The 26,248-nt window shown below is 41.6% G+C and overlaps 1 protein-coding gene across 6 annotated transcripts in view; it reads left to right on the top strand.

Moving 5' to 3' along the window:
• Positions 1–306: 306 nt before the first annotated feature.
• The window catches only part of MTMR3 (myotubularin related protein 3), an 87,307-nt gene continuing 61,365 nt past the window's right edge, over positions 307–26,248 (top strand). Inside the window, exons 1-3 of one of the 6 annotated variants that reach the window (XM_075167173.1) lie at positions 328–486; positions 1,187–1,230; positions 8,968–9,062. Coding sequence is in view for 2 of the 6 variants with exons in the window: in XM_075167177.1 (XP_075023278.1) it covers positions 472–486 (15 nt within the window). In the remaining 4 variants the exon portion in view is untranslated. Of the gene's footprint in view, positions 487–1,186; positions 1,231–8,967; positions 9,063–26,248 lie in introns of all 6 variants that reach the window. The other 5 variants (XM_075167172.1, XM_075167175.1, XM_075167174.1 and 2 more) reach the window with 5 other exon arrangements.

Genomic DNA, 26,248 nt, shown 5'->3' with positions numbered 1-26,248 from the left:
CAGCTGCGGGCGCTTAAGCCCCCTCACAGGGTTATAAAAGGGAGGAGGGACAAGCCAGCTTCACCTGCTGAGGGACTGAGGGAGAGCAGCTGCGGGGCTCTGGGGATGGCCGTGCCTCCGGCCGGCCGGCCGCCTCCTGAGGGGAGGGGGGGCCCTGAGGAGGACGGCGCTGCCCGCCGCGACTTCCCCCTCAGAGCGGGGTGAGGGGGGGGCCGGACCCCCTCAGGGCCGTGGCTGGGCCGCGGAGGGCGGGAACGGCGCGTGCCCGGCCCGGCCCCGCCCCGCGGAGGAGGGAGGGGAGGGGGAGGGGGAGGAGGTGGCGGCGGGAGCGCGCCTGGCCCCGCCGTGCCCGCGTCCCGTGCGGCCGCCATGTTGTTGTGGCTGTGAGAGGCGGCGGACGCAGCCAGGAGCCCAGCGACCCCGGCCCAGGCAGGAGGCCGCGCCCCGGGAGGGGGTGTGGGGGCTCGTGCCATGCCCTGCCCCGCGGTAAGGAGCCGGCGGGGGCGTCCGGGCTCGCCCGGCGCCTTGCGAGGGGGTGGGCCGGCCTGCCGGGCCGGGGCCTGGAGGAGGGCGGCCGGGCTGTCAGCTGCGGGGCCGCGGCCCGGCACGCCCCCTCGGCCCGCGGGGTGAGGGGCAGCGGCGGGGACCCGGTGACGGCTTCCTCTGCTCCGCTCTGCTCGGTCGGGGACGCCGCGGGAGGAGGCGGCGGGCTGAGGCGCTCGCACGGCACCGCGGCCGGGGGTGGCGGCGGCCTCCTCCCCGGGCAGGCAGGGATGCCGTCCCGGGCGGCGGCGCGTCCACGGGCCTGCCGCGGGGTGACGGCGCGTCCCTTCGCTGGGGGGCTTGGGCGGTGCGGACGGGGGAAGGTGGGTTCCCCGCCTGGCCGCTGCTGGTGTCCGTGGCCTGTGGGCCTCACCTGGCGCCGGCCGCCTCCCTGCCCGTCCGCGGGGGTGGCTGTCTCCCTATTGCCCGGAGAACCGAGCTGAGGGATCGCCTCATGCCGCTGGCCGCGGTGGTCCCGTGCTCGGCTTCTCCGGCTGCTTTGGACATAGTACCAGTTGTGTTCGACTGTCCTTGGGCTTGGGGCAAAATTCCCATTCCCTTTATAAGTGGGACTTGCTAAGGCTTTGTATTTACATAGTTTTGGGGCTTTAATTGTGCCTCTTCCCCATGTTCCTCTTAACAGTCCTATTCTTTTGATGGGATCTGAGCAGATGTTGCCCTTCTCTGGTAAGTAGTGTTTTGTGCCCCATTCCCTCTAACATGGAGTTTAAGTTTTTGCATTGCAGTTTTTTCCGTTTCTGTTCATTCTTTCAGGAAATTTTGTTTTATCAGCAGATGAGACCTCATGTTCCTTCACGTCTCTCTGTACAGGAAACTGATTTCTTTCCTTTTCATGCACACTTCCCTCAGTGGGAAGTGACTCTTGCAGACTTCAAGTCTGATAGGCACTCTTCTCCTGTGTGCTTTACCTGTTTGTTTTCTTCTGTGATGGGCCCATGTAACCATGTGCAATAAGGCTTTCTTTTAGAAGAAAAGAGCTTGTCTAGTGAATCATGTCAGGTAGTGCTGAGTGTAGAGGTACAGCTTGGCTTTATGGTGAATATAAAGGCATATTTAAATGCCTAGGTGAGTCCATTGGGAAGGGGTGGTAGTGTGACTGAAGGAACTATGGCAGTTTTCTTATAATATCTGTCATGCTCTAAGCTTTAGGTAAAGAGCTGAGGTGCCTTTCATCTGTTGTTAAAGCATGTGCTGTAGTATTTGAAAATTAACTTTTTTGGTGGAGGTGAAGGAGTTTTTACAAAGGAGTGCTTGTAGATAATTTGAGAGGAGGAGGCTGACATCTGATATCTGCATTGCTTCAGCTATTACTGATCACAGTGGCTTTAGAAAGTAGAAAAAGTGCTTTCTTTCATAGTACAGGAAATACTGTGAACTCTTAAGTGCTGAAACTTTCTGCAGATAAGTAAAGGCGGGGCATGGGATTCTAAAATGCTGTGAGAAGTGACAAATGTTTCTGTGTGTCTGCTTTGGAGTTTGGGGAGGGGCAAATGTGCAGAAACAGTAATGTTGAGCACTGGTGGTTTTTTTGAGCAATTGCACTAAAAGGTGCTCTTGTCCTGCTTCAGGTTATGGGAGTGATACGTTGAGAATCAAGCTTAGTTCTCTTGCTGGCAGTATTATAGGTACCTATCTAGGATACTGCTAATATCCATTACATTAACTGTCTGCACTAGAAATTATTAAAATATCAATGTTACCCTGCTTGAGTAATATGCTATGCAACTCACAAATGATATCAAGTAGGTGGAATAGGTCAGCTTGATAAGCTCTCTTTTTTTTTCCTCATAAAAATGGCCATCCACAGCTGTAGGAGATAGAAATGGAGCATGCCCAAGCTTCTGAAGATAGAGCATATAATATTTTATCTCAGATCTCATTCCACCTACATGCAACCCAGGATGGTGGAGAGAAGGAGTTGTCAACCTTTAAAGAGTAGGAGGAATGTGGCTATGCAGTGCTTTGCTGGCAATTAACCCGTAAAAAAGGAGTAACTTAGGGAGAAGGGTATTAGGCTGCTGGAGTAACAGGCAGAAGCCTGACAAGCCTGCTGTAGCAGGGAAGAAGGAATTGTCTCCATGGAGTGGATTGGAGGAACTGGGTTAGCATCCAGCACAAAGTTTGTGATCTCTTCACTTGCAGAGATCAAAGGAATGTGGTGGCTGTTCCTGCTCTGGTAGCTTCCTACTGGGATGTGTAACTGGATATAATGAGATAGGACTCTCTTACTTGATATCGGTGGTGTCTTCCAGAGCATGTGACTCCAGACAGTGCATTAGTGTGTATCAAATCTTGTAAACTAGAATGAAAAGGCCAGATACTTAAATATGCACTCATTTCATAGTTGCTTTTATTGGCTGAATCGAAGTAATATGTTATGTTTCTTTCAAAATATGCTTCTAAATACTAAATTGTCTAAGCTGTAACGTGCAACTGTTCTGCATTTGTCTCTAGCTTGAGTAGCTGGTGGTGTAAAGATCTGCCTGTTAGATCCCATACGGGTTTTAACTCTTTGAGAAATGAGCTTCATGATTTACAATTGCAACCCTTGTCTAGATATTGGTGCCATAACTTCCCAGTGCTGTCAGGAAAAGTTCAGGAATATGCCTAGCACTCAATTCATGCTGTAATTCTTGTGAATTAACTGGATTGTTAAAAGATAACTATTTCTTTATCTTTGTGGTGCTTCAGAATTTCAGCGTGGTTAAATGGCTTGCATGAAGGAACTAAAAGTGAGGTTAGTGCTAACTCAGGGATTTGAAATACTGACTTTTTACTGAGACTTGCTATGTCCAGTAAAGAGCTGAAGACCTCAACTCCTAATGCATTACAACTTCTACCCTGGATGCATTAATCCTGAACGGTGCAGGATTGCCGTATCCAGACTGGTGTGTTGACTTGCATGCATGTCAGCTCCTTGTGTCTGCTGCTTGTGGGATGGGCAAAGGTTGCAAACTACAGCATCGTTTGGTGTCTTCTGTCCTTATTTGGAATGTAGTTGATAACAGAAACAGCCAAGACTTTGTCCCCGTGCTTTGGGGTGAACAGTTGAGAAGGACTGACAGAGTGTGCTTGGTATCATAGAAATCTAATCGTAAGCTAGAGCATGAGTAGCCCAGACCTGTTCTTCTCCTTGTCTGTTTAATGGCTTCTGGTAGTGGTGTAAAGGAGGTGAATGCCAGCTGACTGTAGTGATTCTGGGAGGTAATGTTTTATCCCATAAGGAAGGCCTCAAGTCGTCTTTGCTGATCAGAACTAGAAGGAAGAGCAGCCTGTAGTAGCAGGGAAGAAGCGTGGCGTTATTTTGTTCAAACTGGTGGTATCTTCCTAGCCTGTTATGAAGTGTCTGGATTGTGTTGCTCTATGAGCTAAAGGTGCTCTGTTCACCTTCAGTAAGTAGCAATATGTGCCTAGAAGTGAGTTGAAACTGCAGCTCCACACCATGCAAAGTGAGCTAGGGAAGAAGAGCACAGCAGGCGGCTTTCTGGAATGTTAATTGAAATGGATAAGCTATTTCTGGAGTCATTGATGTCCATCAAAAAGCACTGTTTTTAAAGGCTTAACTTAAAAAACAGTTGCTGATACCTAGCTTTGGTTCATCTTCTGAAGCACCTCTGACTAAGACTCTTAATGTAAAGTTTAGAAAGCAGCAGTTGGTTCGACATGTGAATGTGACTGCAAGTTAAGCTGTTAACTGGAAGTATGCTCTGTAGGTCTTACTGGGGGGCAACTGAATACTTCTGAGGCATTGTTCCTCCTCATGGGTGTTAATGCTGAAAATAGTTGCAACAAAGTAAGCTTTGTATGATCCAGTTTGAAGTTTTTCTGAGATTTGTGTGTGTATATATATATATACATGAGTGAAGCAACAAATTATATTGTAATAGCTCTGATGTAGCTGGTGGAACGCTTCCAAACTCTGATAAGGAAAAAACCCCACCAAAACCCTGAACACGACAGCCTAAATAGATGGTTCTTGCCCTTCCTTGGGAGAGTTGGATTTCAGAAGACTTGAAGCTGGATGGTCTTTGTTAAGTGTTATTGCAGCTGTTGTACAAGCTGCTGTATTGAAGTATTACCACTTCTGAAAAAGTTAATACTTTGAACAAGATTCTAGTGGAACCTAATTTTGGAGAAATTAGTCAGTTATTTTTCCTCTCTACAAGGAATGAAGTGAAAAGCTGTAAAGCAGCATTAATAGGATGGCTTGGGGGCAGGCTACTAGTCATGCCAGTAATGGAATGATAGCTTAAATAGTGTCCTCGGTAACACATGCTGCTAGATCTTAAGTAGTATTAAAACCCCTTTTTAGGGAAACGAAACCAAAAATACTGAATTGCAAATACTTTAAAATATAACTTTGCAGTTCAGCGTAGTTGAAAGTGGACAGAACATCAAAGAAACCAAGCCTTGGAGAAAGCAAAGCAAGTTGTCTTTTGCCTTGTCGCTGTCATTTTTGGTGTTCATTTTGATGGACTAACTAGCTACAACGAAAATGAAGTTGGCTGTGTTGTTGACGGCTTTCATCTGAGATGTTGCTTTTACTGACTTTTGTGACATCAGTTCTTCGTCGCATTATTCTCCAGTGTACAAATAGCATGGTAGTGGTCAACTTCAGGATTTTCAGCTATTATGTATCTTGTGAAGCATTAGAACTAGTACTAGCTGTGAAGCCTGAGCTTAGCATGGGAAAATATCCTGTCACCTATGGAATTAGCTTGAAGCTAGAATGAAATCAGAAATTTGGTGTTAGTCCGTGGCTCCTTAGGAAGAGCTGGGTGTTTGGAAGAGCAGTCAGAAGAGACCACCGTCCTATTGGGGTGTGTTCTTTATAGTGAGAGCTGTAACAGGGAATGTTCAAATGTTTGAACTTCTGAGACTGGATGGCAAGGCAGACTGCCATGGCCTCTGAACTTCCAGAGTTCATGGCCTAGAAGACAGTGAATATCCGTATAGGAAAGACTTGTTCTTTGATATTTAACTCTGGCTTCTTCCTTCCTGTTGTGTAGGTTGATCTCAAGCTGTATGTTTTGTGCTCCCCTCCATTTGATTTTAGTCCAGTCATTCCTGCATTTTCTGCAGAGTGACAGTTTCCATAGGGTTGGATAGGGCTTCTCCACAGAATCTCTTCTAGTGTGGTGGCTTGTGCGTACTTCTGGGGAGAATAAGTGGAAGTTTCCAGTGTGAGGGGAGCTAGAAAGCTCTTCTGCTTCATGGGCAAGCACATGAATGTTAAAACTCTTATAGTACTGTCTTTTTTATCTTCTGGCAGAGCTTTAAAATAAGGAGCTGTGGTTGCATTTTAACTTGGTTACAGGAAGAATCAATTTAAATGTGCTTTTCTGCCTGCTGGATTAGGTCCCTGAGGCAGCTTGGGAAGCATACCTGTTAGATCCTGTGAGGTAGAAGCAGGATTTAGGTACTTGGTTTCCTGAGCTGGGGCAGTTCTGCAGATACCTACTAAACTCAAGGCTGAACATACTCGGGGAACGTTGGCTATCTTGAGCTGGGTTTTTTCTATTGGTTTAATTTCAGAACTAAAGTTATTCTTCACTGGTGCTATTTCTAGCAGATGTGCAGGATCTACCCTCTCAGGTCTTACTTTGTTCAGCCCTTACTGAAAAGAATTGGAAAATGCTTTTCACTTTAATCGTGGCTTCCTACTCTTCAAGTAAACATTGTCAAAGTAACTTACTACCTGTATGTGCTTATCCCATGCTGTGAGTACACTATCCCCATAGATAAGATTTCTACTAAACGCTCTCTTGTTTGTGGTCTTTCTTACCCTATTTTAAGAGCGTGGAAAGGTTTTTGGGGAAAACCAGTGAAAAGCTATGCATCATGCTTTAACTGAGATTTCTGAAAACAAAATAGCTTGATATAGAGATCTCTAGCTAGGGTGCTTGTCTGTACGATGAGGTCTCTTGTGCATGCAAGTCCAATAGTCTCTAAGTATTTTTGATTCTTCTGGTATCTACAAGGTCTAGTTCCTAGAATATATAGTCAGTATGGGGGAAGTAATGTACTTCAAGTTGAATTGTGGAGGAAGACTGCTGCATTGCCGTAATTAAGACTGTGTAGTTTTTCTTTCTAATACCAAAGATTTATGCGCTGGTATAGACATTATTTATAGAAACACTGTTAGAACAGTTTTTGGTTGCCCTTTTGTGGGCCTCATTTGCTTCTCCAACTTTGGGACTAGAAACCAGGGCTATAATCAAAGCATTAATTCTGTAGTGTTACCTGAAAGGATGGAGCTTCAGGAAGAATAAAAATAGTTTCTCTTTCCCTGTGACTTTAGAAGAAGGTTTTGACTCATATATTAACTGGGAAAAAGCAGACTCTTGACAGAATGAAACTGTTTTCCCTAGTGCTGCTTTTGTGAAGTGCCTGGGGGAGACTGCTCCCAGCCACCTGTGTGAGGAGAGGACAGAAATGCCTGTTTGCATGCTGAAAGGCATAGGTTGAAATTGAGTCTGTGAAGACAAGGTGCACTTGGTTGGCTTTCTGACTACCCTTGGAGAGTGGAGCGAAGGCAGGACTTGCCTGCAGGGCATGTTGCATTGGCCATCTCCCCAGCTCACCCCTGTGAGCAGCCTTTTATGTAGGGGTGATGTGGATCACAAGCCCTCCAAGTCCTGTGAGTATGACTCCTCAGTTCTCTGTGGTTTGACTGTTCTGCGCAAATAGGATTCTTATTTTTTTCAGGTTTCTGTGCAGCTGGTGGCAGGGTTTCAGAAAATAGATGGAAGAGCTTTCCTTGAGTCTTTCTGTCATGCAGAGTTTAGCACCACATAGGTCAAGGGTAGACCACTAGAATTATTTCGGTTATTTAGTTGCTAGAAATTGTAGTAGAAAGTATTGGAAGAGTTGAGTGAAACTGAAGGCTGAATTAAAGGAATAGTAACAAAAAGATTGAGCACGCAGAGAGCTAAGGAACAATTTATTTGCAGCTACTGTAACACTGGAACTGCTCATGACTGTGGAGTCTTAATACCTTTAACATCTTACAGCAGACGTTACATGGGTAAGATAACTTTAAGTACTTTTGAAGTGAAGCCTCAATTTTGTTGTACAGAAGGTGTTAGAATGATCCAGTCTACTAGTTGATCTAGTATTAAGCTGTGTCATATCACTTATGCTACCACTATGTGCTTTCAAAATGAGTTTAAGTCCTAAGCTGCTCATGGAGGTGGTTGCAGCTAGGCTTGGAATTGGTGGAAAGGGTTTCCCTGGAATTTCCTGTCTGGTAGTTAGAAGGGGACCTGCAGCCTGACTTCCCTTGTTTTCTCTGCAAGTAGATCAGGAAAGGGAGTAAGCTAGTTGCTGTGGTTGTCTGATTTCATCTCTTGTTGCTGTAATTGACCTAAATGTGTACCTGTGAAAGCTTTACTTACTGCGTTGCTATCTGTAAGCTTGTAATTGCTATCATTGAAACTTAAACCTGAGATAAAATGAGATGCTGTGAAGTTCTGCTGTTTGTATTATAGTTTGTTGCATCCTTGATAGGGTGTTTGCTTTGAGACCTTTTCAGATCTAGTTCTGGATTTGTTGCAGATGAAAACTGTCCTCAGTTTTACTTAACCTCCAGCCTTCCGTGTCTTCTCTAACTTTCAAAACTACTGTTACCAAAGCTGACTCTTACTCTTCTGTGGGTTCTCTGTAAGTTCAGCCTTTTAAAATACTTGTCTATCTCCTGACAAAGAACAAATGATCCAAAATGAGAAGCTATGAGAAGAAAGCTCACCTGCCATATTGCAGAGCAACTTGCTTGAAAATCAGTGTGAGGACATTGCTCTATCCATTCTGCAGTCAAGAAGGTTTGCTATGGTCTGACTAGAGTGGAAACACCTTTTCTAAGTGTGAGCTGATAGCTTTGCTTTTCTTGTCCTGTTTGAGTTTTCCTTATTTCTTTTTTTCACTTCTGAGAACAAATGTGTTAATGTAATGTAGGCATTGTTGAACTTTTGATCCAAGAAACCTGACTAAAATGTCTAAGCAGATTGCATTTCTAGTTTATTTTGATTACTTTCCTTTAATAAATGGAAGCTGAAAGCAAGTGAAGTGTACTTAATGTAAACTTGCAAGTTTATTGCCTCTGCCTGCAGACCTTTTACTTCTTTCCATCTAAGCACTGTGCATGTTTTTTTAAGAGTGGGTAAGCTTTTAATCAAATTAATGACTAATCCTTATCAAACAAGTTTTCATCTTTACAATTAAGCGTTCCTGTTCTTTAATTGTATGGTGATTGGTGGACATACTAGTCATGAGTCATGAATACATTTGAGAATTCAGATTCTTAATTTTCTCTCACTGCTGGTAGCAGGAATTTGCTGTGAACAGGGCATTATATTCTGGTTGGATACCCATTATAATTAAATTATCATCTTTGTCTATGTTCAGCGAACCTTTCTTTGATTAACTTCCAAAAGAATGCACCTTTTTGCACTTTGGGAAAATCTGAACTCTCTGAGGAAAAAGGAGGAAGATGGAACAAGGTAAATATTTTGAGGTCTGCTAGGCTTTCCTTGTAGGTTTGGCTAATGGATTATGGTCAAGGCATAGTTGTTTTCTAATGTAGAATACAATAGCTTGCTTGTTTTCTTTTACTTTGGACTGGAATCTTTTAATCCCTTCAGACTCAAGCATGAGTATCACATGATTTGGAGGTGTTTGGTTAGTGTACTTCACTGCTGCAGAGCATCCCTGTACATAACAGATGAGTAAATTGGGACTGCAGAGAGAAGCCACATAGAAATTTTCAGTTCTGGAGATCCATGTCTAAGTGTTTAATATTTTGTTGCTGGATTGTGTTCTGGCAAAACCAAGGGAAGCATCTGGTCAGGCTTCTAAGTAAGGAGATCAGATTTCTGCTCTAAAACTCCTGGTTCGTGATAAAAAGGACTGCAACTTCAATATACCAATAGTGTACCTATATGTTCAATGTATCTACCAATGCTCACACCATGTGTTAAGGTATCTGTATGGAAACTTTGTTGCAGGAAAACTGTGGTGGTACAGCTAATTATAGGTCCTTCTTTCAGAATCTGTGACCGCAGGGGACATCAGTGGATATATAGCTGTATAAGTAATACTCGTAAACCTCTGTTAAAGTAAAAAAAAAAAAAAACAACCCAGATAATTTCAGAAAATAGTAGCTTCTTGTATAGCTGCATAATGGTATCAACATGCCTGGTTACTGTCATGTTGCTTTTTCCCCCTTCAGTTCTGCAGGCTTTAGTAGCTGGAACCAAAATGTCTTCCCCATGTCAAACTGGAATTTTAGCTTTTAAATGACAGGATGAATGCTGATACTTGATGAGCGTAACTGCTAAACACTGATCTAGTGGGAGGACTAGGACTTGGTGGATGAAAAGCTGGACATGAGCTGGCAATGTGCGCTCGCAGCCCAGAAGGCCAACCGTCTCCTGGGCTGCATCAAGAGCAGTGTGGCCAGCAGGTCGAGGGAGGGGATTCTGCCCCTCTGCTCTGCTCTGGTGAGACTCCCCGCCCTGCAGTGCTGCGTCCAGCTCTGGAGCCCTCAGCACAAGAAAGGCATGGACCTGTTGGAGCGGGTCCAGAGGAGGGCCACGAAAATCATCAGGGGGATGGAACACCTCTCCTATGAAGAGTTGGGGCTGTTCAGCCCAGAGAAGAGAAGGCTTCGGGGAGACCTTCTTGCAGCCGTTCAGTACTTAAAAGGGGCTTATAAGAAAGATGGGGACAGACTTTTTAGCAGGGCCTGTTGTGGCACGACAAGCGGTAATGGTTTTAAACTAAAACAGGGGAGATTTAGACTAGATATAAAGAAGAAATGTTTTACGCTGAGGGTGGTGATACACTGGCACAGTTTGCCCAGAGAGGTGGCAGATGCCCCATCCCTGGAAACATTCAAGGTCAGGTTGGACAGGGCTCTGAGCAACCTGATCTAGTTGAAGATGTCCCTGCCCATGGCAGGGGGGTTGGACTGGATGACCTTTAAAGGTCCCTTCCAACCCAAACCATTCTATGAGTTTATGGCAAGATGAGTATGTTGTTGGGGTTTTCTAAAATAGAATAGGATTCCCTAAAATGCTGAAATACGGTATTGAACTGGGGATGGTAGAAAAAACTCCAGTGATTTAGAAGATGCCGATCTTGACTCTTGGTGCTGCTTTTGCAGAATTTGGTACGTTAAGCACGAGATCACTGTTGCTTTGCTTAGAGTAGCTTCACTAACTGATTCTACCAGCAGCTGAAGCCTGCTTCGTCCCAAGCTGTTTCACTCGCATCAAAAGAAATGCAAAAATAATTGGGGAGCTCTAGTCCTGGTGGCTCTATACTTAGCTCATTACTCCAGGCAAATTATCCTTTGCTTCTCAAGTGTTGACTGGTAGGCTGGTTTAAGAGTTGTCTATCTTTCAATTGCTAGGTCATTCTAACTCCTCTGCAATATTTTTATCACATAGGTACTTCTTCTTATGAACTTTTGAAAGGCTGACGATATCCTGAGAGTGGAAGGGTCTAAGGATGGGAATTCTTTAGTAGTTCACTGAGAGAAAAAAGCCAATGCCAAACCTGCTGTTGTAATCAATGTGGAGTAGGAAGCAATCTTGAAACCTGCTTGATATGATGCTTACCTGCAGCGGGTGGTTCGGTTCATTACTGTCACTGCGCTGGCTGGTGCCTGAACGGGGTGGGTGTGGTGTTCATGTGGAGGACTCAACCTGGGGAGTTGTGGACAAAGGACGAAAGGATTTTGCTTGATTTGACAAGTGTAAGATTGGTATAACAAGGACAATAAGAGCTATTGCTTACTTTTATTTTTTTAAGACGAGTTTTTTAATAAAGCTGTTTGTATAAGGTACGAGTTTAGGTGCTCCCATCCTTTCTGAGGGTCACACCCAGAAAGCAGTCCTATTAAAATTAATAGCGCTATTGCATCATTGCTTAGACCGCCATGTTCTCATTCAGCACTAAGGTATGAAGACTTTTCCTCTTGCATAAGACAACTTGATTTGTTCTGGTTGGGGAGGAAGCAGTTTGGCAGCTCACTAAAGAGTAAGTTGTATGCTGCTGTGCCCTGTAGCTTATTTTTCTAAACATTACTATGTCAAGTTATTGTCCAGCTTTCTAAACTGTCTTAGCAGGATGTACAACTGCCTGAGACTGGACCACTACTCACGCAGTGATTATCTGGCCAGTCCTTGCTGAATGCAGTTCCTTTACTGCTTCGAGCATACTTCTTGCTCCTAGACCCAAATTGTTTGGCATTCAAATTAGACGCGTAGTAGGGCAAAGCCTCATGTACTTCAACATATTTCAGGGGCCCCAAAATTGCAATATGACTTAATCTACCTTGTTTCCTTTCAATTTCTAAATGTTTATAACTATTATTGGTTTTCTGGTTCCTCCAACAAAATTCAGTTTTTAATCTCATCATAAACACTTGCTGCCCTGTGTCAATCCTAGCAGACCAAGCAGTGTACTGGTTAAGAAATAGTTTTTCTAAAACTATGCTGCAGATTCAGTAACATCTGTTATTGAGCTAAACTGATGTCACTTACCAAAGGCAAGGAGTGATAAGTTAAAACATGCCTTGTCCAAAGAGGTTGGTCTTAAGTGACTTGTATCATGAAAAGGGCAAGAAGGGACTTAAGTTTTTTGTGCAAGAATTACCATATTAGAAGCAAGCAGGTGGACTGGGGAGAATCTATTTAAGCTTACAGTTTAAAGAAAGGCCTAATGCCAAAAAACCCCTCCAAAAACACATTTATGTGCTTAAACTCCACAATTTTTATACTGATTCTTGCCAAGACAATTAAAGAATTCCTAGAGCTAGTTTGAATTTCCAGACTGGGTTTGGAACGCAGTAGCTGCTTCTGCAGGTGCAGAGAATACTCAAGTCTGTTCAGGTAGGTTGGTGAGTCTCAGTGGTTTTATTGCTGGAAAGATTTTTAGGAGTCTGAAGATGTTGCTGTGGAGCACATTTGTGGTGCAGTTGCAGATGTAGCCAGCTGGGGTTTTTTACTGCTTGTAAAAGGTCAGCTTTTGAACTTCCATGAATTGATGAACAGTAAACTTCAAACTGGTGTTGTAGCACCTGTTTTCTAGAACTTAAGCCTCCTGTTTGACTCTGGAAAACTTAGGAGGAAGAATAGGGTCCCTGTGTGGGGTTGGTGTTCTTAAGATCTGCTTAACTATTTGTAGCTAACTAAAATGCAAAAGTTGAAGGAATACCCTAGGGCCGATTCAGAGAAGGCTTGTTCAGCTGAGTGAAGATCAATTGTGGTAAAACAACCCAGTGCATCCATCATGTTTGCAGAAGAAAACACAATCAGCACCATATTTCAATAGCAATTAGTCAGGTTTTGCCATTGTATTCTCCCCTAGGTGACTTCATGCTAAGCATTGTTGAAAGACTTGACTTAGCAGAGTTTGTACATGTTGAAACAAATATGATGGCTTGAAACTTGTCGGAAGAATCTGCTGCTTGTTAGCTGACTTCTGAAGAGCTGCTTTAGCTGTAACCCCTCAAAAATCATGCTGATGACTTGGTTACTTTGATTTTTTTAATAACGCTTTAACCAGAACTCATAAAGAGTTTAAACAACATACCGATAGGTTATTGCATATAAAAGTGTGGAAAAGAAAGTCGTGAATCTTTCTGTGAAGCTGGGAATCCATAGATCGTGCTGTGTGAGTGACAGCTCAGCCTCTACATGGAATTCAGAGCATCTTTGCCATGTTATGAAAAGCTCGTTGCCTGGTGCTGATCTATTCCTCCAACATAGAGCTTTTTGTAACCTTTAAACTCTGTAAGTATAGAATAGGAATTTATCCTGTTAAAACCTGCATTTGTTTAAAGAGTTAGCTCCTACTTATTCCCCTGTGTCCTACATCTCTAGATCTCAGTTATTTAAATACCAAGGTGCGTGTCACTCTGAACTTACTGGGTAGGTAAGTTTTTCCTTTGACAGAAAGACGTGACCTGTGGCAAACAAACAGCTGTACCTATCTTGTTACACCTTTTTCATTCTTCAGTTTTGTTTACGTATTGAACTTCTGAACTAGGATTTAGGAGTTGGTCTGCTAGTGAGTTTTTGCCTGTGAAATTCTGGAGTTTTGTCCAAATACTTCTGAAATGAAGAGCGTTTAACTTCAGCTTTATCTTGGAAGCGATGTATTTTATGTTGTATCTGATGTCAATTTTACAGGCGTTCTTTTTGGAGAGGAATGGGGAAAAGTCCTTACTACTGTCTTGTCTAAACAAAATAGGCTGGGTGAATACTATAACATATACGTATATGGAATAACTTAAAAATGCAGTGCTTGGTGATGAAGTAGGTTGAATGGAAGGGTCCGAAGGCTTCAATTCTGAAGTAAGGAATAAGTATTATAATTTGCCTGGTTAGGTTTGCCCTACTTTCAAGCCTCACTGAATTTTTGAAGAGAGAAGTAGCAGATTTTTTGTGTAAAAACAGTTGGCTTGAATTATATTCTGTCTTAGTATTTTGAGGCAGCTTGGTGTAAAGTTTTCACAGAAATGTTGCTCATACTGAGCTGGTGGAATGGGACTTAAGGTGAGTTAAGTTCATCGCAACTCAAATGTCATTCTTTCTCTTCCTTCCAGTATTTTAATTCTTTGTCACAAGTGACACAGTGTTCCTTGCAGGCAGATTTGAGGCAGAAATCTCAACTTAACCTTTGTCTCAGTGTTGTGTCAGCCCATTGCATCTTCTGAGTTTAACTTGCAATCTTAGTGCCATGTTCAGCATGACTAGACTGATGTACTTCAAAGGGGGATTTTTAATACAGTGCTTCTAGACCAGGGTTGCTGCAAGTAAAGCATTTAACAAGTGCTTCTGCAGTGCTTTATTTTGCTTGTGTAAGTAAAATGGTCCCTAACCTAGAGTTGCGGGCTTACAACAGCCTTCGCTAGGTAGAGTGCTGCTAGTGTGCTGTAGTCTAGGATAGGTACAGAGTAATAGGGCTGCTTTGTGGATCGTGCGACTCTGGAACTAAGGATGCTGTCTGCCTTACGGCACTGGGGTGTTGGGCTGAACTTCTGGTACAGGAAGGCCTAAACGCTGAAAGGGTAGTCATTACTGCTGTTTTCAAATAATCGCTCAAAAATGCAACCCCTGCAACTGTTCTGTATCTCAGGCAAACTGAGTTTGAAAGTGTCCCCTGCAGAACATGCAGCTCTCCTAGGGTTTGCCTCTCCTGCTGTCTGGCACTGGGTTGTGTACCTGTGGTGCTACTTGAGCCGTACTCGAGATTTATGCAGGAAGTGGAAGCAGATGCATTCCTTTTTCTCAGAACTATTTTATTAATTGTTAACTGAAACAGTCGAATTGCTGGTTTTTGTTTAGTATTTGTGGTAAGATTTGATAATGTTGTTTGATAAATGCTTATGTGTTTTCCATAGATAAAATGTACTTGGTCCTTGTGGGTTAGGCAGTAGTGGATTATTGGATTTGTGGATGTTAAGGTGGCTATGTATTTAATTCAGTAGCGAGAACTAATGCACAAACTTCATACTGGAAAGTTATTCAGTAACTCTGTTTTTGTCACTGAGCTGCAAAAAAAATAATGCTAGTGAACTTAGCAAGGTTAAATGAAAAATGTACAAAACACAAATCTATGTATTTCAGAGCCTGTCCGTAGAGGTAACCCTCTATTGGTAGGTAAAGCCTTCATTGGTAACTGCATTCAAGCAGATATTCCTCCTGGCTCTAACAAGACTAAAAATTGTTATGCGTGTTGTTTAATACTTAGACAGTTAGAACCTCTAGCTCTTATTTCTGAGGTTTTATTTTGTCTTGACAAAGCAAAATGATTACCTGTCAGCTTAATGTAATGCTAAAAAGGCATGATTTGCTTTAAACTTCTTGCAAGGAAAATAGAACATATGCATTGCTGTGTTTGCTCTGGTGTAAGTTACTTCAGAGTATTGGCAGATCTCTTCCATGAGATCATGTATCAGTTTGTGAGGTAGAAGCTAGTCTGCTAGCACATTTAATCTATTTTTGATCTGTCAAGATCTCAAAGGTAGAAATAAAAAGCACTTTGTCCTGGCTATTCTCAGGAAGACTGACACTTGAATCACTCTTTCTAGTTGTCTATTCACTTATTTTCTTAGCATGCTGCTCTTGCTGAGTGAAGTGCATTGTTTTGTAGAAGTCAATTCCACTGTCTAGGTTCAAAGACTTTCATCTGTAGGTTGAACATCTCATACTAGCAATTTCAAATGAGGTACTTGTTTGAACAGTTCCAAGTTCAACCTCGTCAGCATAAGTTGGTGAAATGTCTCTGGCAACTGGTAGCCCTTCTGTAAAATAAGGCTGTGCCAGGGCTAAATCTTACTGCTGCCTTCCATCAAATCCTTGATACTGTATCCCCTTTCCCTCAATCAAATGAGGGGAGAGTATGACTGGAGGTACTTTTTGATCGGTGCAGAAGAAGCTCTAGAGAACCAGTATCTCTGGGGTTTTGGTGGACTCTCCAGAGAATCATTCATGCTTACTTATGCTTTATTGCTGAGAGAATCGAAGTCTGACAGAATATCTGGGAAATACTGCATCCAGGTTCTAGTTCATTTTTATATATTATGGTAAACCTTTCTTCATTGCTAATCCCAAGTGTCTAGACACGGTACTAAGTCTGAGTCTTTACCTCGCTGTATAATTTTCATGTGGCCATTTTCTGAAGCTCTAATCATCAGGGCTTTAAATTTTTCATGCATATTAGAGCTGTGTGAGAACTTCCCTGGCATAAAATATTCAGTTTATCATGAAGTCTTCAGTTTAAGTAGTTGAGTTTGGTTTCCTACTGTTTTATTTCATGCTTTTCAGGTTTCTGTTTGCGTTTACCTTAGTTAAGCAATAATAATTAACTCAAAGCATTGAACTGATTGAGTTATCATATTGGGAGAACAAACCAATAACCATAATGCAATAAGCATTATTGCAACTTCCTGGTAATGAAAATTCCAGTAGTGGAATACTTCATTTAATTTTTAAGCTTTGAGAAAGTAGTGGTGGTGACAGAACAACTTTATAACTGACTCTCACTTAGGCAGCTACTTAATGCTAGCAAAAAGCTTGGGGTGTGTAGGAAGAATTGTAGTGGCTTTACAGCTGTCGAGGATAACAACTGTTTGTTAGGTTAATGTAGGGAATGTCTGGTGAGCTGCTTGTTCTTTGCATTTGAACAGCAAAGAATGCAGTGTGCAGGTATGTTTTTTTTTAAATTATTGATGCTTCCACAGACAGTCTGGATGAAATTGTTTACTTCTAGTGATTCTGTCTAGGTGTATTTAAGCTGGAAACTGCAAAATTAAGGACACTTGGATATTGCTCTCCCGTCCTCCCACCAAACCACCCGGTTGAATCAAGCACGTGTCTGTCTCTTGAAGTGGGTGTCCAAAATAGGTACGAACAGCTCACTAAGTGGTAGAATGTGGACCTTTTTGAAAGGAGGCAAGGTCAGACACAAAATCTGGCTTTAGGTGAGAAGAATTTTACTTAAGGTCTCTAGGGCAGTTTTTGTTTACAGCTGGTGTGGACATGGCACTAAGGATGCTTCCAGTAAAGATTAATCTCTTTTGGCTGCAGATGGCTTTGGCAGTTTTCTTGGCATGAAAACTTGGTTAACCAACACTGTTGTAGAAATAGTATAGATACAGCCTCTTAAGACACCACTGAAAAGCTCTGAAGAACTTTGTCTTGATGTCTTGAGTAAGGACAGCTCTGACTCACTGGGGAGTGTAAGCACGTGATTAAACTTAATTCTGACTTGTGCAGTGATACTGCTTTAAGGCTTCCAGCCTCACAAGTGAGGGCATCAGTTCTATCCCATTACCCTCTTAAATTGCATACCACTCAAAAACTTGTTTCTTACCTCACTCTGTATTATTGTGCTTACTGTTAGGCACTGTTTTCCAGCTCTGTAGGCTGACGTGCAGCTGTGTGCGCTGCTGATCAGCTGACAGGTGAATGGGTGACTGCTGGGTAAGCTGGGTAAGCACCTCAAGACTCTGCTTGGCGGTAAGTGCCTGTGTAGAGACGATGACTCAAAGGCTCAGGCAGAGCTCACACAGATGCTCTTCGCATGCAGGGAGATGCTGTTCACTGGCAGAGCTGGGTGTTGATGCTGTTCTGTACCAGTTCAGAAGCTTCTAGTATAATAGAAACTTGCCCCAAAGCCAACTTTTGGTAGTTTATCTTACTGAATTTTCTATCAATTTTACAGATACTGCCATGGGATTAGTATTGTATCTTAAATATAGGTATTTTGAGCAATTATTGAAGAATTTAAGATGAATGCTTATAGAACAATAGTGGTTTTGCTCTAGGATACCTTAATGGCATTATGGAAGCTAGCTATCGTATTAACAGAACCATTCTAAATATACTTCAGCATTGCATTCTTGACAGAGTAATTGTGATGCCAGGACTTGAATATGAATACATCTTACATGTGCGCACTCATGTGAGAATGACAGAACAGCACATGGTAGGCTTGAAGATAGTGTTTCTTTCCATATGATTTGGAGTAGGGTACAATTATCCTTTGCTTTTGATGTGTTACGCAAACTCAGTAATGCGTGGCTGTTCAGAAGTGACTGCAAGCTGCAGTTTATGGGGAAAATCTGGCTCCTTCAAAAGAGAAGGCATCTCAGTTTCTGCAGTCCATGTAGAGAAAACTGCTTGCAGAGCTTGTGTTGGGCTCTTTTCATTGGGTATGACATGTCAGGAAGACGGTTCTGTTTTTCTATCTGCATGAGAAGCCCATCTTCTAGCTTTAGTCTCCCAGGCTTTCTGTTTTTACTCTTACTTAGGTTTTTAGCTTTCTTGTGTACTAGTTTATTCCTCATCAGCCAAGTTGTTAGAGGGGAATACCTGGTAAGTAATATTTGCAAGCTTCTGTAATGGATTGATATGAACTGTTCAAATGTCTGCTGCTTTCTTGTCTGTGAGCTTGCTCCTGACTGCATAATTTAAAGGAAGTACGAGGGTGTTCTGGACAGGAAGGAACATGTGTCCCAAGAGTCAAACTATCTGAATGGCACTGCCTAGCATAGCTGTCCTGGTATCGATGAGAATGGACTTTCATGGTTATGAGATCAGTAAAATATCATCTCTCTAAACACGGTCTTAAACTGCCTGGTCTCCTTGGCAGAACTAGACAGTCTTTTAAACATACAAACTCTTCTAAAGCTGTTTTTTTTATTGCAAGCAAATGTCTTGATGACCTGAAGGAGGACTTTGGTAGGCTGAGAAAGTCTTTCTTGCAGTTGCCCTCCTTGCTACTCATACTAGCAGGAGATGGGTGTGTTTTTCACAGGGGAGTGAACGTCTACCTGAAGTCATAAGGTATCAGGCTCTATAGTGAAAAGCATTAGTTTAACTAAAAGTGGAAGTGAGGTAGCCTTGAATGCAAGAAGGCAGGATTGCCAATGACTGATAAAGGATCTATATATTCCTCACTTCAGACTTCCCTTTAAGTGTCTTGGGTTTCTGGTGGAGTTCAATAGACAGGTTGACTTAGGTAGTACCTGAGGCAGGTGGTACCTTGGGGTGGGGTTGAGACTTTGTAAAAGTGGAGGGAAGGAAGAGGAAAATGTGAAGAGCTGACATGCTATTACTACATTGATTTCCATACCTGTGCAAGGCCTATACATTAAATGTATGCTGCTAAAAACCTCTCCCTCCTGTCCTCCCTTCTGTGAAAACAAAATGACAGGCTTCAGTTCCTCACTCTTGCTGCTTTAATTCTTCCTAAGGCTGCTATCAAAGTAGCTTTGCTTCATGCTCTGGCAGTCTTGCTTGAGCTGTCAGTGCAGTCTGCAAGCCTTTCACTATGAACACCACTGGTGTAGCAGTTGATTGAGCAGTGGAAGCCTGAGTGAGTATCACTGGCTGGTTCTCAAGTCTGACATCATATCCAAGAATTAGATGGCTCTTTCACCATGGGGATAATGAAATAATTCCTACTGTGTTATTCATTAACTCACATTTCATTCAATGGCTCCTAAGAGGATAACGAGTATGTTAGAGGTGAACTTGCATAAGACTTCTGACATCCTTTTGGTAAGATAAACAAGAGTTAAAGCTATGGCAGACAAAGTTTAAGCATGGCAGTGATGCCTCACTGAGGCAAGTGGCATGTGGTGTACTACACATACTGACTTTAATTTAATGGCTTTTTCTTTAATGATTTAAAGAAAATAGCCGGTTTCTAAAGTTGTTGGAGAAATAACTAGGTCCCAAAGCCAGATGAAGGTCTTTCTTAGTGTGGAGGCTGCACCTGATTGAACATCACAGAAAGGTGATGTTCAGCCCAGCATTGCAGTGCTTCAGGGCAGGTGTGGGAGCCCAATAAATAAACTGGGGGACCTGCAACAATGAAAGCATATGGAGGAAAAAGCACCTTGAAGGACAACTGCTCCTGATTTGTATAAAAACTTTGGTACAAAAGCCTGTTGAACCTTGTTGGGTTTCTAGTTTTAGCATTAATGTAGCTTGAGAATGTGTAAAATTTGAATATCCCGTAAATATTAGTGTCATGCACTCTTCCCCCTTGTGTATGCAGTTTTGTCAGCTTAAACTGCCATATGCTACTCTGCAAGAAAACTTTAAAGGGGGGAAAGATTACCTAATTTGCAAGGGATTTTCATTAACATTATGTTCAAAATAATAAAACTGGAGAACTCTACCCCTAGCTTTAGGGCTGACCATTTTAAAGGAGGCTATGGGAATTAGGTATGTTGACTCATTTTGGCTCTAATGTGAGTCCTTGATGACCTGGGCTTCCTGATAAATATGGCTGTGGCGGTTGATCGAGCTACCATACCAAACATGAGTACTGTTCTATTCTGAAGGCTTGCCAGGGAGTTCGTCTGTGCTGTGCAATTGAGCCAATAAACTAATATAATCAGATTAAGCTGTTTGTGGGAGGAATGATGATTGGATATTCAAATGCATAACAAACTGTCTGATCTTTTAACTGTTGCTTGTGAGTGCACTGGCATCAGTAGTTCATCCCCCACAGGTAATAACTGAGATCATTTTAAGGAGAGGCTGCAGTAGCCTTGGACATCTGAAGAAATCCAGAACTTCCAGGTGGCCCAATAAGATCTTAAATATCTGGTATTTGTAGAAGCACTGGGTAAGGGAATAGCGACTTTATCTGGGAAGAAGTTCTAGGTGGTGGTCTGGTGAGTCAGGTGGCTGCCATCCTGGAGAACTAGATGGGTCCCTGCCCTGTTGTGAATTGTGGTGCTGACTAGTAAGTTACTGGAAACTTGTACAGGTGCGTGTAGAGTTACAGTTTTGGTGTTAAATACACAACTCCAGGCCTGAGTGCTCATATCTGCAGCTCAGACCCCCAGCTAGTGGAGTTGTATTTCCCAGATATGGAGTAGAATACTATAAAAATCGGGAGTATTTGAAGAACTAGACTTTAGACATCTGCTCTGTGTACCAAAACTAGCAGATCCTTCTGATGCCTTGAACTCTTTACTATGCTTAGATTTTCAATGTTTTAAAAATACATTACTACCACTTAACGTATAGGACAGTGTGAAAACTGTGGTAAGCACTGTGGATCTTTAGCAGAAGAGGTGCTATAAAATAAGCAGTATAGAAAAGATTGACTTGATTCAGAACTCCACACTGACTACAAGCTTTAATAAAAATGAATATAATGAAAAGTTCTGGGTTCAGGGTTCATTGTCCACCTTGCATTTCCTAATGTGTAATTCTTTGCTCCGTGCTTTTTATACATAGACATTTTACGATGCAGTTACAAATTGATTTCTACGGCATGTATGAGTAGTGAAAATATCTGCTCTGTCATTAATACATGGGTTTCGGGCTGTCAGCTTTGCCTCCCTTGTTTACTTTATTGTGCAACCACCTGTAACAACCTTAACTGCTAGTCCAAAAATTCATCACCAAAGCATGCCTGCCCTGTCAAGGATTTCTTCCCTTACAGCAGCACTTACACACCAGTGCTCTAACTTCTTGAGGTGTGATATGTAAAGTAGTAAAATACCAAAACAGGCCATTGTTTCTTACTCGTTCTCATAAGATCTGTTTTTCAGCACTCATGGTAGTAGTAAGTGGAAAAAAGAACATCTTCAGTTTATGTCAAGCTTTAAGTTCTTCAGACTGAACATAGAAGTTTGGCTGTAAGTGCTGTTTCATGGGTTTCACTGGTTATTCTGGAAGCCTCTACTGTCAGGGAAGACTTTCAAAACAGTTCTGTCCGCTGGACCTGAAGCTGATGCAGAGGTGTTATATTTCCAAGCTAATGACACAGATGTGGTACTCTTATTAAAACATACATACCTTGGATCCTTGTACTTGGTTGACAGATTAATTTAAGCTTGCCAAGTACGCTTTCCTACATAATGATGTAATCTTTCATCCAGGGAAGACGTTTGGCCGTTTTTGGCATTTGAGTCTAGATGTACAAAACTGTATGCAAGCTCTTTCAGAAATACAAGGCCTGAATACTGAGTTGTTTATCTAAATTGCAAATGCTTTCTCATCTCAGCTCTGAGCATTTGCTTCTAGATTTGTCTTTGCATGTAGATTTGTTACACCAACTGCATAACCTCTTGAAATAAAGGCTTACAATAAGTGACAGACTTAAGTATTCTGAACATTCTTATCCTTGTTGTTTTCCCTGTTTTTGCTCAGTGTGAAGGCTTCCTTTGCCTTTGAGTATTTTTCTGAACTTAGTTTAATTAAGATTCCAACTTTAATATTGGAACAGGTTGTCTAGAAAGAATATGCTTGGAGATATTCAAACCTTGGCTGGACAAGTTTTTGAGCAACTTGATCTAATTGGACCTGTGTCAAGTAGGCGCTTGGACTAACTGATGTTTAGTTGTCCTGTTCAACCCAAATTGTTCTGATTTTTTTTGCATGTGAATCTATCCTGGTTCTTTATACTTCCCTGTTTGGACTTAAAGGGGCAGAAGTAACTTCTGCTTTTTTGTAATTGGATATTGAATCTTGTTCCTGCGACTGTTAACAGCACAGAAATCTCTGGTGTTGAATTTCTCTTTCAGAAGAAATGCTTTCTGTGAAGTTCAGTCCTCCTGGACCTGATGGCAAGCTTTACTGCAGGCATAAGATCTTTAAGGAGATCCTTGAGTACCTGAGCAAACTGAGTTTCAGTGTTGTGTTCATACATTGTCAGCAGCTTCATCCTACTTACGCATCATGAAACAAGACATTGTCAGTTGAGTTCAGGGTTTTTAGCCACTTAATTTCATCAGGAGCAAAGCGGTAAATTAGGACCCAAAACTCAAGTACTAAACCTCTTATTGCTCCTTATGTTGTATCTACTTTTTTGCCAAAACTTTCCTGGTTTACTTTCTGAATCTAAGCAAATGCAACTTGAGTATTTTATCCTCATGGGTTTAAGACACATCTCTGAGTTCACGTTCAGTAAGCACAGACTTTCTTTTGCTGCTAAGTCTGTTACCAGAGGGTACTTCAAATTGAAGGATAAAGAATAAAAATAGACCTAATTTAGTTGATATTACTTTATTTTTACTGTGAAATGCTACTTCTGTGCATTTAATTGAAACTTGACATCTCCAAGTCACAGGTAAGAATTCAAGTGTTACAAATGTGTAACTTCTACTATTTTCATATCTTTAAGCAGGCTTGTGGACTAATATGCACATCTTCTTGCATGTCTTTATAAAATACAACTCGAAGGGGACTTGCTAAATTTACTGTAAGGATGGTTATAAATCTTTTTTGTATTTCTTTAAAGGAAGGTAAAGTCTTGCTGGCTGATAATGATTCAAATGCAAAACAAAATTAAAGTGGATAACAATCTTCCTGCATACTCATGTACATCTCTCTTAAAATCTGGGATTAAACCATATTTAAAATGAAAATTACCTTACCTGATGCATCAGTAACAGAATTAGTTGTTGAACTGCACTCACTTCTACAATGCCGGTGGGAAAGATGTGGATGCATTTGCTGAAGAGCAAACTTGTTGTTTCTTTAAATTGATGATTTATCTCTTAATTACAACCAAGTCTTTTCTAGTAAACTAGGTTTGTTTTGAGTCACACAGGGAAGGAGTGAATGTTCTCTAAAGGATAAAACACTTAAATGACTTCGCTCCTCTTATGTTCTTTGTATTATTAGTGTTCTTCCTTCTCGGGGTTTATCTCTACCAATATGAATGAGTTTCTCTAAGGAAAATAAGTGAGAGAGGTTTTAAGTCAGGGTTTGCTTGACTTGAATGAATCCACATTAAATCAAATTTGGGGGAAAAGTGTGTTCTGGATAGTCCCGTTAGAGTTCACCAGGATATAAGTGTCTGTATATACAGGCAAATGCATTCCTACAACAATTCAACACTAGAAACAAAGGTTGCTGTAGATTAAGTGCTTCTAGTGTTGAATTGTTATAGGAATGCATTTGCCTGTACATACAGACACTTGTTACTATATTGCATTACTAATTTGTCATGCTTTTCTTTAAAGGGCTTTTAGTATAAAATGATACTGGAGTAATACCTCTTTTTGGTAAAAACTAATCAACTATACAGAACTTGGTGTGGATTGATCTAAGTGAGCAGGTAGGAAATCCAGACTTCAATCTTCATGTTCCCTAGAGAAACTCATTCCTGTTGATTGATCTAGCCATTGAAACAGTGATTTCAAAGGGGTTATGGTTACCATATGGGATTGATTCCCTTTTCCACATAAGGCAAATACCTGCTGGTATCCTCCTAAGGAAGCTCGAACATTTAGGTCAATAGATTTTTAACTATTTAACTAAATATGGGAGTGGGGAGGGGAGAGACTGTATGGCTAGTAAATGTTAACTGGGGATATGTCAAATCTTGTTTCACCAGCAGAGTTGCGATCTACTGCAGAACTTAATTTTAATTCTAACTGAAGCTTAGTGTTTTAATATACATATGTGCTTTGAAAACAACCACAAAACCTTCTTTGGTGTCTCTCTGAAATGCCTAAATATGCTGAAATGCCTTCATGCTGTTTAGTTTTTTAGAATAAGCATATTCTGTTAATCCAAGTAAATTCTTTTCTGGCTCTGAATATCAGTGCAACTGTCAGTGTAAACTGACAAGCATGTAGACTTCAGTATTACGGAAGTTCTTGTATAGAGAAAAGATTTTAGGGTGTTGTCATGACTGAACCCATCCTCCCTGGTTTCCTAGTCTGGAAACATGACTTTAGAAATTGTAGTTGTTCTTGCCTTTGAGACATTCAGGATTTGAACAAGATGTTACATAGTATACTACCTCGGTTTAGTAGCTGGAGGGCTACTGGATGTAAAAATAAATAAGCTTAAAACTTACACAACAGAGCCAGCTGGTTCTAAAACACCACTGTTGTGCCTTTAGAGGAATGAATTTTGCGGTTTGACAAAATTAACTAGTCTATTTGAAGACTTCTGTACTTAATACTAATACAATGTATGTAATTGATCTTCAAAACTAGTTACCAAAATTGAAAAACATTAAGACTAGCTTCAAATTTCTTTAGGTGATTTTAAGAGATGCAAGACTACTGATTGTGCCTCATGCCTCCCATATCAGAGGGCATGTACAAATGTGGTTTAAATCCCTGGTATTTGATTAGGCTCTCAAGTAAGATAGTCTCGGCTGTTCAGAGCTCCTCACTGTAGTTTGATATGCAGATGGCTCAGTGTCCTTTTTCTGCACGTTTGTAGGACCCTTTTTAAGGCTGTCTTTCTTTGCTTGCCTTTTATTTTAGTTGTGGAGTCCCATCTCTAGGTCTTACTTAAGTGCAACTTGCAAATGGAAAGTAGTATTTTGCCAGTTACATTTCCTGCTTCTGAAAGTAGCTGTCTACTGAAAGTAACTGACTTTCCATGAATGGAAAAAGATGGGAATAAACAACTCTTAGTATTTGAAAGATATTGAAGTGATTTAACTATAGGAGAAAAGGTATTTGCTCTTCTGCTTTTTCTCCTAGCTTTAGTGAATTGAATCAGCTGACCAAAGAAAGGACATCAAGTAGCAGGCTTCTTGGAGGCAGGGTGCTGGTAGATTAGCCAAACCAGTTTGTTTGTCCCTTGTGATCTAAATATAGGAAGCCTCCTTCATTAGGGAAGGCATCTGAGTTCTGTGTACATCTTAATACATGCAGGGAGCCTAAGCTCTTCACTGCTGTGCCCAGCTGAAGGGCAATGCTAGTAAGAGTCTTCTCTCCTGCTGTAGAAAACTTGACTAGTAACAGAGCATACTGTTGAAAGTTTGGAGCAGTTGAAGCTGGAAATGGATTCATGCAATAACCTGTTTGTTCTAGTCTGCAAGGGGTTAGCTGCTCAAATGTAAGGAAGGCAGTAACCTGTTCTGGTAAATCATGTGTGGCTTTAAACTGGAACTTGCTATCTAAATAGGAGCTAGCAGAAAATTTCTTATACTCACTTAAGCTGCTAGTGTTTCCTTACCCAGCTCTTGCTGGTCTCCTTATCGTGCACAAGCAGACATGGTTTTATCTCTTCATAATTTGACTTTTGCCTTACAGTATTTACACATATTAAGTGGCTGGCTGAAACTTCTGTTGATGCCCTGGCAGTCTTGTGGATGATGCCCAAACAAGTAGTTAGACTGCTCTCTGGAAAACAGCTGTTTATGATCCTAGAAAAGCTAGCCTAATTATTTA

The sequence above is a fragment of the Calonectris borealis genome, chromosome 18 (assembly GCF_964195595.1).
Source record: "Calonectris borealis chromosome 18, bCalBor7.hap1.2, whole genome shotgun sequence".
NCBI classification, from domain to species: Eukaryota; Metazoa; Chordata; class Aves; order Procellariiformes; family Procellariidae; genus Calonectris; species Calonectris borealis.
The sequence above is the reverse complement of the archived record's forward strand: the minus strand, read 5'-3'. Positions and strand labels throughout refer to the sequence as shown.